At 39.2% G+C, this 18,731-nt stretch overlaps 1 protein-coding gene across 2 annotated transcripts in view; it reads left to right on the top strand.

Moving 5' to 3' along the window:
* The window catches only part of slc24a3 (solute carrier family 24 (sodium/potassium/calcium exchanger), member 3), a 189,418-nt gene that overhangs the window by 108,931 nt on the left and 61,756 nt on the right, over nt 1–18,731 (top strand). For both annotated transcript variants that reach the window (XM_012963175.3, NM_001079388.1), the window contains 1 exon segment: nt 9,076–9,152. In XM_012963175.3, the coding sequence (XP_012818629.1) occupies nt 9,076–9,152 (77 nt within the window).

Genomic DNA, 18,731 nt, shown 5'->3' with positions numbered 1-18,731 from the left:
TTATTTTAATTAGCAAAGAATTCCTTCTGTTGTTTCTCATGTCTATAAATAGAATTGTTTTGTTTATGTCAAAGGAGATAAAACCCTCTCAAATGATTTTTTGTTTTACTTTTAAACACTTATAGCAAGCAAATTCCAGTCAGCAGCAGGAAGGATCAGCAAGTTATTGTCCTGTGTTAAAAGGCTTCACACATGGGCCAGTAAAAGCTGATTATTCTCCCCCACCCACCCCCACAAACACCAAACATCTCCTTGCTGCCACAACTGCCACAGTTTGGTCCACTTGGTTTTCCTCACAGCTTGCCACTCACTCTTGCCTCTTCCTATCCAGTTATACAGTCCCTCTGCAATGTACTGTCCTGTGTATAATGTGCTTAGGGGGACCACATTGGTACATTGATGTAGTCCTTGTCTAATGGCCCCATACTCCCACAGTATGATCTGTTTATTGATGGACGACCATGTGATTGCCTCAACTCGACCTAGCATGCATGTGGTCAAATTGGGCAGAAATCAGCTAGCCAAACAAGCAGATCTCCATGTGCACGGCCAACATAAGCTAATAAAGAGTATGACAGGTTATGATAAAGGCGGGTAAAGTTGGTATTGTTTACACCGGAAAAGAGACACTTAAAAAGGGGTAGTTCACCTTTGATTTCACTTTTGTATTTTACAGAATAGCACTTTCTTAGCAACTTTTTAATTGACCTTCATTTTTTAGCCTTTTTTATTTGCCTACCTTTGCTGCCTCTTTCCAACATTTAGATGGGGGTCGCTTATCCTGACAGTCAAAACATTATTGTAATTCCTGGTTTTTATCATTTTTTTACCTGTCTTTATATTCATGCCCACTCCTACTCATTTTCCAGTCTCTCTTTCAAACCATTGCCTGATTGGTAGGTAAACTGGACTCTAGCAACCACAAAAATGATAAAACTCCATACCGTAGAGCTGCTGAACAAGAAACTGAATAATTAAAAAAACACAAAAATTCCAAGTGAAGTCCAAATACAAATGATTTCAAAATATCACTGTCTATATTATACTAAGATTTAATTAAAAGGTGATCTGCCCCTTTATAGAACGATATTATAACTGTGTTTAAATATAAGATGGCCATTCAGTAAAATCGCTGCTCAACCCCCTCTTTTAAGTGTCTTCACATGAACCAGGGGAAAAAATCCAAAATGGGTGATGCCAATACAGCACAGTGCTCCAGCACTAAGTAACTATGGAACGTCAAAAAGAAAAAAGCTGCACTCCTTCTGCTAAAAAACATCTTTTATTATTGTGTTAAAATCATGAGTGGCTAATGCGGGGAAAATGCCTTTAATCATCAGCAGTTAGGCTGGTTCCAATTAAATTAAAAAGTTTGAACCTGTGCATGGGTAACTGTTTTCCTAGGGACCGATCAGTAGGATACCATGCAGAACAGGCCCATGTATAGTGGCCTGAAAAAATCGAGCAATACATCAACGGGGAAAAGTTGAAAACACAATAGTCTTGATTGTAGTCATTGCAGTATTTATTGAGCCTTTATTATAGAACTTGTTCACTCCAAGGCCTTTTTTCTTCCACATAGACTATATAGAATCTATCAATTTGCACCAGTCCTAGATCGAGCCTTTTGGCACCCTCCAGAGAATTGAACATCCTGAGTCCAGCTTTATAATAGTTGTTATATAGACTTACGATCAAACATAAAAGAGCTATTGATAAGAATTGTCCTTGGATGGTGCCCACTGTACCCCAGGCCCCTGTGGAGATCTTCGGTTACTCTGGAAAAGCACCCTGTTCTTTTACATTATTATTTGTGTTTAGTATTTAGTTATAGCCTCCTTTATTTGTGCATCCTGAGCAAACTATGTACAGTACAGGGGGCTTCAGAGGGCCCTGCAAGCCTGGGTTATTATTTTGTGTTTTTTGTTGAGGAAGAATTGATTGAGGAAGAAGGGGATCCAGACTACTGTTTTTTCTAGGGCCCTTCAACGTCTTGCCACTGCTATTGAGTACTGATGTGCCAACACATTAATTAGACAGACAGAATCCTCCAATCTAAACCCTACTTACACAGTGTGTTCTTGCATGTGTGTTGTGCATTGAGTGGAAGGGACTTATAGCACCTAGTACATAAACCACAATTATGCTTCTTACAACCAAAATGTGTAATAAAAAAGTGTCAATTAGTGCTCAAAATAGCATCTAATTCCTGCTAATTGCAAGGAAATACTTATTTTTGTATAATTAGTGATGCAGTTGCAGGCAATTAGTTCTGAAATCTAGTAAAAGCTTTTGTAATGCAAAGTACAGGTGCATGGAATGAAGCAGGAGAATTTATAAATGCAAATAGATAAACCGTTTCATGTAGCTAGAAAAATCTGTGCTTATTTTTATTTGCACCACACAGTATCAGTCTTTAAATCCCTCATAATTTTGTACCAGGATCAAATTTTTAGCCTCTTTTTATTAACAGTGTATGGGAACAAAGGCATGTAAAGAGAGAATTTATCTGTAGTAAAAAGTCAAATCAACCCTGAACTGAGAAAGCCAGTGGGATAACTAACAAAACGTCTTCAAGAAAAACACAGCGAGTCCAGTTGGTTTGACTTATTATTACAGATATACCATGACCTGGATGAATGAGAATCTTCACATAAAGGGGGAATTCTTTGTTCAGTATAAGCAACATAAGGGTTGATTCACTAAAGTGCGATAAAACGAGCGCTATTTATAGCATGCGGTAAAAATTTTATCTCGTCTTTACGCACGATTCACTAAAAGTATATTTGCGTTAATTTAGACACGATGCTGTTTGCGCGAAGACCATTTTTGTGCGGGATTCGACGCAACGCGCGCTAATTAACGTGGCACGCATAAAATTGTCACCACATGCGAAAAAACGCACGCCATATTAGCCATACACGCCATTACTTTCGTAAAACTACTTTTCTGAAAATGACCATTTCCCTGCAAACTGGAGGCTGCATCACTCTAGGGCCAACGCATACTTGAATAAATCCCACTGCAAAGTCCATATTGTGTTGCCAAAAGCTCATTAACTGTACTTTTCTATAATTACCGCCTGCCCCAAGTAGGTGTTCATTTTCGCATAGACTAATGCGATATTTAGCGCGTCCAAGTGTTTGTGAATCAAACGTTAGTATTATTTCTGTGCGAGAATTAACGCAATGTGGTAAAATTAACGCATTCGGTTGTGCGCTATTTAAAGCACGCGATATGCGACTTAACGCATGCGATAATACTTTAGCAAATTGCACAGTTTTTTTTGCGTCAATTTTAACGCAAAAAAAACATGTGATAACGCTTATCGCACTTTAGTGAATCAACCCTATAGTGTGTAGGTATCTGATTCTTGTGGTAGAGACATAGGGATCCCTTTGTAATATAAAAGGGGTAAGGGAATCTTAGGGTTCTTTTGTTCCACTCAGTGGATGGTAGCTTTGGTACTGAGAGCCCCAGGCAGAAGGCCTCAGTAAGGAGGTGAATGGGGAATCCTGGACTGCACATCTACCCCAATGTAAGTCAGGAAGAAAGGGCACAGCAAACAAGGAATAGTCCTATATTAGCTTGTTTTTTTGTAATTTAAATTTTTATTGGTTTTATAGAAAAGGAAAAATCAGTCAACATATCGACAATAAACAGAATGACAATTCTTCATCTTAGGTAAAATGTAGCCTGTAGCTTTGTGTATATTCACTTTTACTTTTGTAATTGTTACTCATTTCGGTCGAACTCTGTTTGTTTATTCAGCAAGGATTTGTATATTAGGTGAAGTAAAGGTGGAAAGATAGGACAGACAGGGGGAAGGAAGAGAAAGAGGGGTGCGGAGAGGTTAAGGTTTACCAGTTCCCAGGTAGTTCCTGTTGGTGATATTGGTCATCTCCTTGATTACTTTTATTGGGTGTCTCCGGTGTTTACATTGTTTTCGGTCTGCTGGCTCTCCAAGTACTAGGCCCACGAATACCACTCCAGTTCCCTTCGTAGCTTCTGTCCAGAAGTCTTATATTAGCTTGTTTTAAATGGTAATGCTAAGAGTATGGCAGCTAGCAAGCAGTTCTTGGCTCCAGTGAGATAATAATTGGATTTGGAATCCAGCAAGGGACAGGAAAGATAGTTCAAGTGGGAAGGATTTGGCTGGACAGTGGTAAACCCCAGCTGTGCAGTACAAGGCAGGTGGGGTGTAAGTAAGAGGGCAGTTAGAGGACTGTGTTCTCAGCCCGAGTTAAGCATTTACATCTTATATCTTGTGTTCCTTTAATTAAAGTTCTGTCAAAGGGGACCTGTCACCCTAAGAGGTCATTCTGAATTCTTTTCTGTTGTCTTTGTCAAGCAAAATACATTTCTATACACTATATAAAAATTATATATCCTTCAGTCTTGGAATTACACAAACACAGCAAACAGGCAGGCACCATTTTGTGAAAACTGTTAAAAAGGCAAGTTTTGTATCATTCCAAAATTGTGTTCATGTGCCAGAATGGGGGACCTGATACACATTCCCATGCACTGGCTACACAGTTAGATGGCGAGGAGGCAGAGGCAAGTGAGGAGTGCAATGGAGTATAGAAATTGCTGAATAGAAGTAAAAGTAATTGTCTGCCCTGCCTCTATGCCTAAGGTATAGATGACAGGATGGCAGGTCCCCTTTAAGAGTGGGTCTCGAAGCAACATATGCATATACTGTATATCAAAGGTCAGGGCTTCCCTTTAGCTGTGCAGCGCTGTATCCCAGAAGCTGCTTTCACTTAGCACAAGGATGACATACTGGCCCAGAAAAGCAGCCTTTTAGTGGAATGAAAAATAATTGCTGTGTTTTAAAACCCTAGGGTACCCCTGTATTCTTGTTTGCAGGCAGTTTCTTTTTATTCTTCTTCTGCTGCAGACCTTCCTTAACTGTAATTGCAAAGTCCTGGCCATCCAGAAATACACAGATTTCCTCACACACGTGTGAAATGTTAGCGCTTGAGAAGTTCTGAAAAAGTCACTTAGTTAAACATAATGAGACTCTCAAGGTGAAATTCCCCCAAGGCTAAACCACTTCTCTCTATAGATAAAGCCCATCAACAACAACAACAAAAAAAACCGATTAAGTTCTAAAAATATACATAAAAAATTCCTATAAACATAACCAAACTGCAACATGTTTGCTAAATATATCAGGGTCATCTCACACTTGTAAATCTAATAAATGCTAAAGTCATAATAAGCAGTGAGGTGGTGAGAATTAACACACAGATATGGATTTATAAACTCTGTGCTGTTTGCCCTCTGTTTTTGTTTATTTATGGCTGATCTTATTGTTATTGTACTTCCCCTTAGTTTGTACCAACTTGCTTTCCTGCCAGTACTTCTGTAGGATTAGTTGCCCTGTGGAGAGGATGAGTGGCAGATTGATGAAAGGTTTGGTGAAGGAGAGAAGCTGCAGTGTACTGGCAACATGAGTATGTATATAGCCTGAGCTTGCTTTGGGCAATTAGAATCAGGTATCTTCTTGCAGTTCAGTAATCTCTCTGTAGTGCAGAGATCTTGATCATTGATTCCAAAAACTAATGGACAGTTGATGTGAGGGTGGCTGGTCAGAAAGCCAGCTGTGATAGGATTTTCTCACTTTTGTCCTAGATAGCTATATAGCCAGAAGACTTAAAAAGCAAGATTTTCTTATATCTGTAACCTTTTTAATAGGTAAGGGGGAACCCTGACAAAGGTTGGACCGCAAATGGGTGATTGACTCCCAAAAACTGTTTTATGACATGCAAATTGGGCTGGGTGAAGAGGATATGTGCAATATTTGTCAATATCAATGTGTGCCCCTTTATAAACACACAGATAAGTTTTACATCTTGCCCAGGTCATCTGTAGATGGCAGCTTATGCAGCAGATCTTTTCAAAATCATTGCCAGTGCAGTCAAATGGTTCTTAGCATTATTTGTGTGCCTTTAAGGCACAAGTATATCTTTATCATGGCTAATTGATTTTATATAGAGCAACTGAAGGAACTCTATTGTGTATAATGGACTTTAATGTAAAAGCACCACTCATCACATTTTTAAGGATAACTTCAGGTCAGTAGTTATTGTCCTTGAAACCTGAAATGATTCTAACAGTTCTAATTATAACTATTCAAATTCAAAATAAAATCAAATGCATTTACAAGGATTTTGAAAAGCACAGGCTATTTGTAAGTACATATTCCTTACACCATTTGCCAGCACTGTTGTGAATTTGCAGAACAAACTGTCGTCCAGAATGACAGTGGTTGCAGTGTGGGCACATAAGCCCCAGATACACATCAAGAGAAGCTGGCAAGCGCCACACTCACTGTCGTTTCCAAACAGCTTCAGTGTGTAATGGCACCACATGAATCACTGACCGCGGATGTTATCTTTCAAGACTTCTGCAATACTCCATGCAGACATGATAAATGTGCCAGTTCGTTCTCCTCTTCCCTTTATTATGATTACTGTACATATTGGCGATTGCATGTAGAGGCACAAAAACAAGTCGGCTGTTTGTGAGTCACTGGATAAGATGTGTACAGTTCTTTGCAGGCATGGAATCTAGCTACTACAACTGCTATTTACTCTTCTAAAGTATGGCTATTGCTTCTTAACAACATACATTGTAAACAGAATATAGGGTTTGTTTACATGAATGCTTGTTGTTCATGATTCATCGGTTCTTCCAGCTGGCGCTGTGAGTGCACATGTCGGCCTCAGGTGCAAATCTCTGCGCCTCTTTTCATGTGCGCCTGTTTTTATTGGTACAGTAATTCAGGCAACTTGTGGGCAACTTGTACTCACTATGTAAAGGGCAGTTCATGGGTGGGACATGGCTGGAGATCATGAAGTAAACACAGGGGCGTTTCAAGGCTCCAAGCCTCCCTTCTGATGCCCCCCTCACCCAGCCCGGTCAGAAAATCAGTGTCAGAGCAGGTTGAGGGGGGTTGCATTTGGTAGTTTAATAACTGGCATTTTGTCTGTCAGAGTTACAAGGAGCAGCTTTTTGCCATCCCTGGTAATGTGTAGAGAGCTGCCGCTTGATGCAAGATTCTCAGGTCGCCTCATGGCAGCCTCTATGGCAGCAGTGCCCAAGTTCAGTGCCCTAGACCTTCATCAAAGCAGAATAGTTGAGCAGACACTAATGTAATCTCACATAGACAGGCACATTAAAGCAATGATAGTTCACATATTTAATAAGGTACGCAGTTTTTGGCGCTCATTGCCTAAAGCTATGTGAACCTTACTAAATAAATTGAATAAACTATATTTGCTTTCATTGCCCCTGTTTATGTTGGGTTGCATTTGCGCCTGCATTCTGCTAAAGTATTTGCACCATAAAGTATTTGGCCATACACTAACATACTCACACTTGGATTCTTGTACTAGAGCACACTTTGCTGCTGTTCTTTGTTGCCATTTAAGGTGCAAGGCGCATCACGCAGCATGCTCAGCAGCAAGGTTGCCTTGTATTTAACAACAGAAAGTAGGTGCAGGGCTGTGTTAATTCATTGTATCTATAGGGGATGGTGTTCCAATCCACCCTCATGTCACCATTTCCAGCATAATTATTTACCCCTTCAGATTAAGGCACAATGATTAGTGGCAGATAGAAGTAGGTGCATTTAAGCTGGCATAGTAAGAATAATGCATTATGGGTAAAACAATCTTATTTGCACTATGTTTTTGGATTTTTGCCTGTCCTGTTAAATGAGCAGTTATGTATAGTAAGGGAAACATTCTGTTTGCAGTTATTATTGAACACTCCACCTTTGACATCTAAGTTCATCTCCAGCTCCTTTACTATCATACACGGCTCCCTGCCCCTATACTTTAGAACACATATTCGTCCCTACAAGTTTTACTGCCATTATTTTAGCCTCTCTCTCTTTTTTATCTGTGACCATACACAAGCATGAAGTTGTGCTTTTATGTAGCTGAGTCACAGAACTCCTCAATGACTTTTAATATATATATATTAAAATATGAATAGGGGATGCATTGTACTATGATTTACAGTGCCACTATGTTATGTGTAATTGTAAATGACCATACTGTAGATTACTCAAACACAGCATAGAATGCAGTCCATGGCTCCTGAGGGTTTGCACATGCTCTACATATGATCTGCTTTTTGGTGACCGCTGCAAATAAGTGCCCCTTCCAGTGTGGACAGTGGCTAGATTAACACTTACCATTTACTATAACATCCTTTTCTCTAAATTGGTTAACATCCATCGAGGTCATTATATACAGTGTCAACTGAAGAATCCTCTTGGGTGGCGTAACATTATCAAGATATCTCAACAAGTCCAGTTGCTTTAGGGCTTTGTCACCTGGGATTTGTCACCTTTGTCCCTTTGTCCCTTTACAAATGTTCTGATTCACAATTAGACAATATCACATTTGTACAACTTAAAGGAGAATGCAAGTCAAAATTTAAAAAGCATACTGCCCAATAGTCCTCCTATTGTTTAGTAAAAACGCCACACTTTTGGCTCACCTAATCAAATATTTACTCAGTCACACTTACTTCACATTTTCTAGAACAAGCAGCCATCTCTAAAAAGGTATTCTCCCTTCCTTTCCCTCCTTGCTTCATACTGCACATGTGTTTCATTCCCTCACCCCCCTCCCCTCTGCCAGATCCGCTTCTGATTGGCTGGTGGGCATGTGTAGCTCAGAACAGCAGACAGGATCAAGTTACACACATGCTCAGAGAATAGGAAGGCTGCCGCTGGCACCTACAGGAAGGGGAGAGAGATTTCAGTGATGTCACTGTAGGCTTCACACTGCTGTAGGCTGCCAGCACCATATCTCAGAGAAGCAAGCAGGGATCTGGGAATTTAGATATGCAGTAGGTACTTAAAAAGAATGCCTTTAGACTTACTTTTAATTTATATTAACCTTTCATTGTCTTTTAATGCACTTTCAGTTGGTGTAGGTTTATTTGTATTTTTTTCTTTTTATATCAGAATATATTCTTACAGAAGACAGAGATTTCTTTTGCAGGTATTGGTTTAATTTGAAGTGACTTTTTTTTATTTTTTTCTTGCAGCTCTTCATGAATTTCCAGATGACATATTCTCAAATGAGGACAGGAGACATGGGGCAGTCATCCTACACGTGTTATTTGTGAGTGCATATGTTATTTTTTGATACAAGGACAAGATTTTCTGTTTGATTATCATGGGATATATATGACAGTGGCATTACTAAACAGGTTTTTGCACATAAAATGAAACGTGATCTCTTCCATGTCTTTGATTTCTTGTCTTCCACTGTTTGGCCTTGTTCTAGATGTTTGATTTTTTGGGAGCATGGAAACATAAAAAAATAAGCAATGTATAATAGAAAAGAAAAGAGAAAAAGATATTGACTGTAAGGAGGCCGCTTAAAGAGGTTATTTACCTTTACATTAACTTTAATGTGATGTAGAGTATGCTTCTCTGAGACAATTTGCAATTGGTCTTCATTTTTTTACTACTTGTGTTCTTTTAATTATTTAGCTTTTTGTTTAGCAGCTATCTGGTTGTTTGGGTCCAGTCAACCCTAACAGCCAATCAGTGGTTTGAAAGAGAGACAGGAATATGAATAGAGGAGGGCTTCAATACAAAAATAAGTAATACAAATGTAACAATAAAGTTGTAGCCCCATGGAGCAATAGTTTTTAGCTGCTTTGACCCCATTTGAAAGCTGGAAGGAGTCAGAAGAGGAAGGCAAATAATTCAAAAACTATAAAAAAAAATAAAAATGAAGAGCAATTGAAAAATTGCTAAGAATAGGCAATTCTAAAAGGTAAGGTAAAACAACCCTTCTAGTTAACAAAATTAGAGATAGAGTTTTAGACATAGGGCAGTTGTTGGTAGCTATACAGTATATTCTAAAGTTGTTTGCTTTGGTGACTTACTATTTTTAGTATTAATTTGATGTTGCTGCAGTCCAATTCTGGCTCACATTATTTATGAAGAGGCCTAGCTGCAGCTTCTTTGTGCCAAATGTACCTTCAAATCTTCAGACCTAAATCCTTCAAAACAGAATGCTGTGTCCCCTGGGTCCCTTCTGGAAATTGCTCAGAACTGGCAGATAAAATGAACTGCTGAGATTTGTTTTAGGCGGGGAAATAAACTGATGTCCGCTGTCTGTGAACTTACTAGACTTATATTGATCTTTGGAGCCAACACTTAAGCACTTCAATCAAGCACTTGTAATCATTTTGATTGAAGCTGAAAACAATGGGAAGATAGAGACATCACAATGCAATAGTGACCATAAGGCTTTTGGTGAAGCAATCAGTAAATGTATGTACAGGTTAGAGACACGATCTGACATTAAAGAAAAACATTTTTGAAAAAGCAATATGCAAGGGAAGTTTTTTGCTCCAAACCCCTAACCTGTACCATCCTACTTGTTTTATATATGCAGAAAGTGGTTTTCTGAGCTCCTTTGCATTTTTTCGATATATAACGATATATATACACTCAAAATCCTTTTGGCTCTGGGTACTGAATGTACTATGTTAATGTGTTCAGCAATAAAAGTATTGAGCAATGCTCTTTTGTCCTTTGCCAGTGTATATGCTTTGTCATTTGCTCTGGTTATGTTATATTGCCATCTGCTTTCTAAAATTTGATCACAAAGTTACATTGTCGTGTTGGCTTGTCACAATGCTAAAAATATTGTTCATGTTCTTGGCATTATAAGGCTTTAAACCTCCATCCACAATAAGTTTCATTGAACGGCAATGGCTATAATTTCAACTGCTCATGATCAAAAGTATATTAAAAATCAGGGAGCTTCAAGTCCCAGTTTCGGTTAGACCAAGCATTGGTGATTTCTTTCTGTGTTTTGTGCTACAAATTGTAGCTAAGTCTTAATTCTAGCTGCCATTAAGCCTTTAGTACTAGAAATTACTTACAGGTGTAGCATAATTAGCTGGGGCTTAAAAGCTCCCTACTTGCTCACTAGAGCCCCTGAGTTAAGGGTAAGTGCCAAATAGTCTTACTCCTCAGTTAGTTTGATGGGGGACTTGATTTAGTTGCAACTACAGACTTAGGCTAATGCCACATGTAGCATATTCTTGGCAATCTGAAAAACACTTGCCAAGAATACGCCCCTATGCTTCAAAAAGCTTCTGTTTGAGTCTGCATCGGGAAGCATTGAATATGCTTGGGTGCAGGTACATGTAGTCGATCCTATCCGAAAATGCAAAAGTCTTGTGTTTTTGGGTGGTTGTTGGCTTTGTGTACCTGCACCTGAGTGTATTCAGTGCTTCCTAGTGCAGGCACAAGTAGACGTTTTTTCAACCATAAAGGCGTATTCTCACCAAGTGTTTTTTGGCTTGCTGAGAATACGCTACTTGTGACATTAGCCTTTTAATGCTAGTAGGTAGTGTAGGACAATGAGGGGCCTTGACGTGCCACATGATCTTACATATTTTGGCCAAAGTGTGGTCATTTTTTGGGAGATGGGCCTTTGCATCATTTGCTGCATTATAGATAACAGGTTTCTCTATAAGAATCCCATACATGTATACAATACATACTAAAATATCCTAATATAAGCCCCTATCATTTTAAAATACTAATCATGACATGCATTATAATAAACAAGGAGCTTTATATTTATCTGTCATTAGTATATAATACTTATAGTCTTTTCTCATATTCATCACTTCTTTTAAATATATTGTAACTATGATTAAATGTAACCATAAGAAGGTTTATGATCTTGATTTATAAATAGGTCCTTGGATTAATTTGAGTCAGAGAAAAACTGCAGAAGTTACACTGGGTACATTTTTATTCTGTACATTACCTCTGTTTGAAGCCATGGGGCTAATTATTCATTGTCTCACTTGGACTTTATAAAACTCTCCCCTGGCTTCTATGGAAAGAAATAGCTCTCTAAATAGAATTAACGCACGGAATTAAAAACATACGAGTGCATTTTGCGTCAGCATGTTCCTGCTGCTTTACAGCATTAGAAAAAAGCTTTTCAGTGTATTTCTTTACTTCTGAAAGCTGAAGCGAGTAGATTTATTGACAGAATAACGGCAGGGTTTTGAGGGCACTTTTGTCGATTCTAACAAACCTTTCTTCCAAAATACCAACACCATGGGACTTTTGTGCAACTTTATATTGTGGTTGCTCACTAGGATCCCTATTTAAAAAGTAATGGACAAAGGGTATGTGAGTCATTTAAGGTGGCGTATTTGATTGTAGATGAATCGTACATGTATTGCAGCAAAGCCGGTATGGATTCACTCGGATAGCGAGCAAATAAAAGCACTTTTAGAATGCAGGAAAACAGAGTAACCTTTGGAATGAGGAAGTCAGGGAAATGGAGACAGTAGATTGTAGCAAAATAGCTCATCTTATAGATGGCTTCTTCTTCTGACTACTGATCAGCCAACAAAGGAATTTATAAGAAAAAGGGTAGAGCAGACAATAAAAGTGCCTTAGCTGTGACAGAGACTCTCATATCCAGTCCACCCACGAGAGCACAGGTTTCTGGGATACCCTCACAAGCTATAAAAACAAGCCCTAATCACTGATCTGCACAGTAAAGGTGGCCATACACGCACCGATAATATCGTACAAAACCTCGTTTTGTACGATATTCAGTGCGTGTATGGTATGTCGGTGAGTCGACCGATATCGCAGGAAGCTGCTGATATTGGCCGACTCGCCAATCGGACCAGTTGGAAAATTTTGATCGGGCGCCATAGAAGGCGCCTGACCAAAATTCTCCCTTCAGCGCTGAATCGGCAGAAGGAGGTAGAAATCCTATTGTTTCTACCACCTTACCTGCCGATTCAGCCCTGAATGGTGTGTGGCGGATCTTATGATGTTTCGTGCGACCGATGGTCGTACGAAACACCGTCAGATCGCCACGTGTATGGCCACCTTAAGCATTGTTGCCATCATGCAGTTGGTCTACGAATAGTTTTTTAAGGTCACAGATTCTATTTAAGGAACTATAAGCAGCTTTAACAGGTTGTTAGACAATAACAAGGGAAAGAATAATACCAATTCATTATGTCGCTACTACTTCTTTTTCAAGGATTTCATGCATTGTAGGGTGTTATAATTCAGCATCACCTAGAAAACAACTGGGTTTGACTGCTTAAAACTGTTAAACCATTAAAAAAGTGCTAAAGATTGATAAAGTGGCACATTTAAAAAAGCTGACAATGCCTTCATAAATGTGCCAGAAAAGGTTCCTGTTCCGGAAAGTGTTAATAACTGAGCTAATATTAGATTTGTTGGGGGTCCTTTAGGAATTCCCAGTTCCAGTTTTTATAAATCTGCACTTTAATGTGCATCAGTGCATGGTCTGGCTGTACCCAGCACAGGGATCCTGCTTCCCCCACTCCTGCCTGGTTCTGCAGTTAGAAAACACATGGAGATGCACAAACTGAGCAAAAAAGAACAAAGCATGAAAATAATGGTTCTCATGTATTGCCCGCTTGATTAGGAAAGCGCCATCTGTTGCTCATAGAGCCAGATTCAGCTGCCTCATTAGCACTGTGTGCTTACAGTATATCTTTAAGTATAAGTTTAATAGAAGATTAAGCTTTTTCTGTGTATATATATATAATTACATTATTTCCTAGGTTTGTTTCCCCTTTCTTAGCCTTCCTTTCCCAATTCTAATGCATAAAACCTACGGTTTGGTAATTTTGGAATATTCTCCACTAAACTCCAGCCCTCAAATTTATGCTTTCAAATGTGTGTTATCAGCCGGGCCCCCCAGCAAAAAAAAATTGGACGGGTAGCAAACCTTACCAGCGCCTGCCCCCCTTACCTCCACCAGTCTGCCCCCCTATTCCCTGCCCTCCCCCCCCCCGCGCAACCGCCAGGTCTGCTTCCTCTATTTTTGACACAACTGTGCGTCATCATTTAAATATTTGAGGGATTGCTAAGATTCTATTCCTGTGCAAAACATTAAACGCTGAATTTTTGTAACAGATGAAAATTAAGTTACCATTAGACTATATTAATGCAATCATGCTATCCTCTCCAGACAAGTCTCTGTAGGTCCACAGTATGATCCAGTCTTGATCTGAGATTTAGGGTAAGAACTTGGGTGGCTGAATCAGACAAAGAGTGAATCTTTCAAAAGAGTGGCCAGCTTTAGTCTAGGCTACCAAAAAAATTAACTTTTTTGCATGAACTTCATTACAAACTAGAATGATCCAATTGGATTCAATTTACGGTTCTTATGCCATACATTTGGGTTAATAAATTACAACTGTTACCTAGGGACATCCTTATTGCACACTACTTTATAGAAGGCATTCCACATTTGTTGTATAACAATTTGTTATGCTTATATTTGGTTGCAGCTGGATGCAGATGACTCTTATAAAAACAAGCCTGTTGGAGGGATCTTGAGAAACTCTTGGATCCACTATAAATATGAATGAAAGAGTATATCAATCTGCCAGTCATAATGTAGGTATAGGACCTGTTATCCAGAATGCTGGGAATGCTGGGGTTTTGCAGAGGGTCTATAATTTGAAACTCCAAACATTAAGTCTGCTAAAAATCATTAAACCTTAAATAAACTTAACAGGGTTGTTTTGCCACCAATATGGATTTATGCAGCTTAGTTGCCATCAAATACAAGCTAATGTATAAAAAAAGGAAATAATTTTTAATAATGAGAATTGCTTAAAATTGGCTTTATGGGAGATGGGCTTCCTGTAGTTCAGAGTTTTCTGGAGAATGGGTTTCTGGATAAAGGATCCCATACCTAGGGGAAGTAGTTACATAGTTTGGCAGGCTGCAAATTAATTTTGAATTGGGTGTTACCCCTATACTGTCATTAAGACTGTCCCTTGGGAGGAATTGTAAAAGAAACACAAATTAGTGTTATTGGTCAAGGATTAAGTGACCAGCGGTCCAACTCCGGATCAATTACGTGATTTTTTTTTTTACATACCTTCAATTAAAGCAAGCTTAGGTTACTGCCTTAATCCCTCTGCTCCTTTGTGCTAGTAGTATTTATCAAATGGAAATTGGTTTTGCCAACACTTGAGCAGGAGAATTGGGCACAAACTAGCAATTTGCACAGTTATTTTATTTCTACATAGGACAAACCAATTGACACAAACATATTCAATCAAATATTTCTTCCTCCTAACAATCAAAATCAGCCATTTCCAAAATAACTTTATCTGAAAAAGGTGGCAAACATTTTAGTGCACTTATTTTTTTACCCGAGTGAAGACAATTTGTAATCAAGCCGCATTTGCATCTGGGAAATTGGCCTCGTGTTGCAACGCACAAAGCAGCGTTTGCCTTTGTCTCGCTAATGCTATAAAATTTCTTAACCTTCTTTGAATGTGACCTAAATATAGCAAATCTATTTCTGCGCGAGCCAATATATGATCTCCTGTGTGTTTCTCAGCAGAATTTTGACAAACAAATCAATCAAAGGTTTTCTCTTCCAAGGTGCCCTAAAATAAATCACAGATGCATTTTTGTCACTTGACTTTTGCAAAATCGGAGATGACTTGAGAGTCTATTAGTATTGTTTTATTTTATGATACTTATAGTTTTTAGAATTGATCTCTCTTATTTGATTTGTTGTTCTCTCCCCCCCCACACACACATATAAAATGGTTGAGAAATAAAAATAGTTTAAAAAATATTTCTTTTATATGTAACCTTCCAGGACTACCTTTACCCTTTTGGAACCACAGGGGAGAGTCAATTTCCTCAGCTGCTGAAAGGCATTGATTTGTAAAGTGAAACTGATGCTATTCCACTCGTATTGTTGAACATTTGTAACAATTACACATATAACTTTATGTGGAAAAGGATTTGACAAATCTACAGTGAGCTGGAGAGGTCATTTTCATTTTTCCATCTTTTCCGGGTCAGGCGTTTGGATTATCATTTGTAAAGGTGCAATGTATACCTAAATAAATGAGGTTTATATTGGAAATACATTCTGCCACCTTCCAGGGTTACTTCCACAATCTAGAACCTTTACAGGGTTTCACACCATCCCCAGTGACTTTCTCACATCCATGGTGACTCACACTCGTGAACACTCAGCCTTCACCTTAAGCCTTGCTGACTCCTCTCAGCTCTCATCTGCCTGGTCACGACTCCCTCTGCTCCTCGCAGCCTTCCTGCCCTGTGCCCTGCTCTGAAAGTGACCTTCTCTGAGTCAAGAACCAACTTCAACTCAACCCCTACTGTGTAATACCACAGCCCTTTTATTTGCTGCTCACCTGCAGCCTAATCAGGCAGCTCCCTACAGCTGGCCAACTGAAAACAACAAATGGGAGTACGGAATGGAGGGTCTTTCCTGCTCTCCCTCCATTTATTCCAGGGACCTATTAATTTGGCTTTTCCTAAGCCAGTAACTTAAACACAGCATTACCTACCTCCCACACTGGTGGAAAACACACCAAACAATGATCTTATTCATTGCATCTCACACAATATATTAATTATACTTAATCCATCTGATTCAGAGCAGTTCTTTGATGAGTTTTTGATAAGATTTTACCTCTAAATTAAAAAGGAACAAACAATTTGAAGGGTGGTCATGACCCTTGACTCCTGCTATCCCTAGGGAGTAGGGATTAGTATTATGAAACATTTGGTTGGGTAATAAAAATAGTTTTCCTTTATCTCCTTAAATTATGAAGCACAATAGGGGTGAGTGCTCTACAGAATTTGTCCAAACCCTGGCTAAAGTCATCCCTTACTTTAATTGTGGTGGGTGTCTTTCTGACCAATGACCCTTGCTTCCAACTTGCCATGTTGGATAAGTAGTTATGCTTGGGCCCTGGCACCTATCTCCTAGGGTAAGGCTCCTTAATAAAACAAAATGGTGTTTTAGGTACAGTATAGGATCTATTATTTGGCATGCTTGGGGATTTCGAATAAGGGATCTCTTTGTAATTTGGATTTCTATAACTTAAGTCTGCTAAAAATAATTTAAACATTACAAAAGCCCAAAGAATTATTTTGCCTCCTATACAAATTAAGTATATCTTTTTTGGATCAAGTACAAGGCACTGTTTTATTATACAGGGTAAAATATTTAACACTATGGGAGATGGCTTTCCCATAATTCGGAGCTATCTGGATAACAGGTTTCCAGATAAGGGGCCCTATTTTTGTATTTGCTTTACCTTTTATGCTCTCTCCTGAAACAGCAAAAAGCCTGAATCCTCTCTGCCCAAAATTACAAAATAGAACAAAATAAATTGACAACCCTAGCCTGTCATTAATAACAAGCACAAAATAACAGGTTTGTCAGCAGGGTCTAATTGCAACTGCTGGAGGGCCCTTGCTTTGACATCATACACATCTTTTCTACATCTCTGGCTTCTGACAGAGATCTATGACCAGTAACAAATAAACATATTGCTGAGTACATAAATCCTTAGGGTTATAGACATTTTTCCTGCATATGAAATGGGATCATGACCCTTGCAGCAAATGACGTTCTTCTGTGCCCTTGTAGGTTACAAGGTGTGCAGGATACATACACATATACTGTATACTGTGAGAGATACATAGAATCATTATTTGGTGTGTTTTCCACCAGTGTTAACAGTGGGATTCAAGTAGCACCTGGGAAAATGCCTGGTTTTGCAGCAGGTAATGCTATTTTCAAGTTACTGGCTTAGGAAAAGCCAAATTAATAGGTCCCTGGAGTGAGTGAATGGAGAGATGGAAGGAAAGACCTTCCAGTCTGAACTCCAGTCAATGTTTTTAGGTGGCCAGCTGTAGGGGGCTGCCGGATTAGGCTTTAGGTGAAGCAGCAAATAAAAGAGCTGTGGGGATACACAGTAGTTGGTTGGTTCTTGACTCAGAGTAGGTGACTCTCAGAGCAGGGCACAGGGCAGGAAGGCTGCCTGCCTGTATGAGGAACTCCCAGAGGGGCTGGGGGTGCCTCCTGTCACTGCGAGGAGCAAAGGGAGCCGTGACCAGGTGTATGAGAGCTGAGAAGAGTCAGCAAGGCTTAAGGTGAAGCCAGAAGGTCAAGGCTTAGTGAGAAGCCAGAGTGGTCATGGGTGTGAGAGTTACTGTGGATGTCTGTAACTGGGGATGATAAGAAACCCTAAAAAGGTTCCAGAGTATGAAAGTTACCCATGAAGTTGAGAGTCCCAGAGAAAGAACAAGTTTGCTGAACTGTTTGTTGAACTGTGTTCCTGTGAGCTTTATGTTGGGAAGAATTTGCCCGAAATAAACCTGTGTTTTTTCCTGAAGAAGTGGTGTCCCTGTCTCTATGCTCCAGATTCTCTGCATGCCTGCCTTCTTGTGCTTTTATATGGTCATGGGGCTCCTTAGTGTCCACATCCTTATAGCTTACAATAGAGGTCCATTGTATATGACATTGCAAAAAAGGGAGAGTTGTACTTACCACTACATTTGAAACCTTTAGGTGGGGGTGTAATGAGGCTGTAACCACAAAATTCTTACAGAAAGAAACAAGAGGTCATTTGCACTCACCCATTATCAATATGCTAAGGACCACACTACACTCACTTTCATCTGATTTATTAAGTAGGACTGCCAGAACTTTGATGTAGCTGACCAGACTGAATACATTGCAATATTTGGTCATTTTCTGGTAGCTAAATGCTAAATGTTTAAAATGTCCTTAGCATATTAATAATGGGTGAGTGGAGATGCCTTCTTGTCTTTGTCCATTGTATGTGAATCAGAAGGGTTTATA

The sequence above is a fragment of the Xenopus tropicalis genome, chromosome 5, assembly GCF_000004195.4.
Source record: "Xenopus tropicalis strain Nigerian chromosome 5, UCB_Xtro_10.0, whole genome shotgun sequence".
In the NCBI taxonomy this organism is placed as follows: domain Eukaryota; kingdom Metazoa; phylum Chordata; class Amphibia; order Anura; family Pipidae; genus Xenopus; species Xenopus tropicalis.
This window is presented reverse-complemented; position numbering and strand designations above follow the sequence as displayed.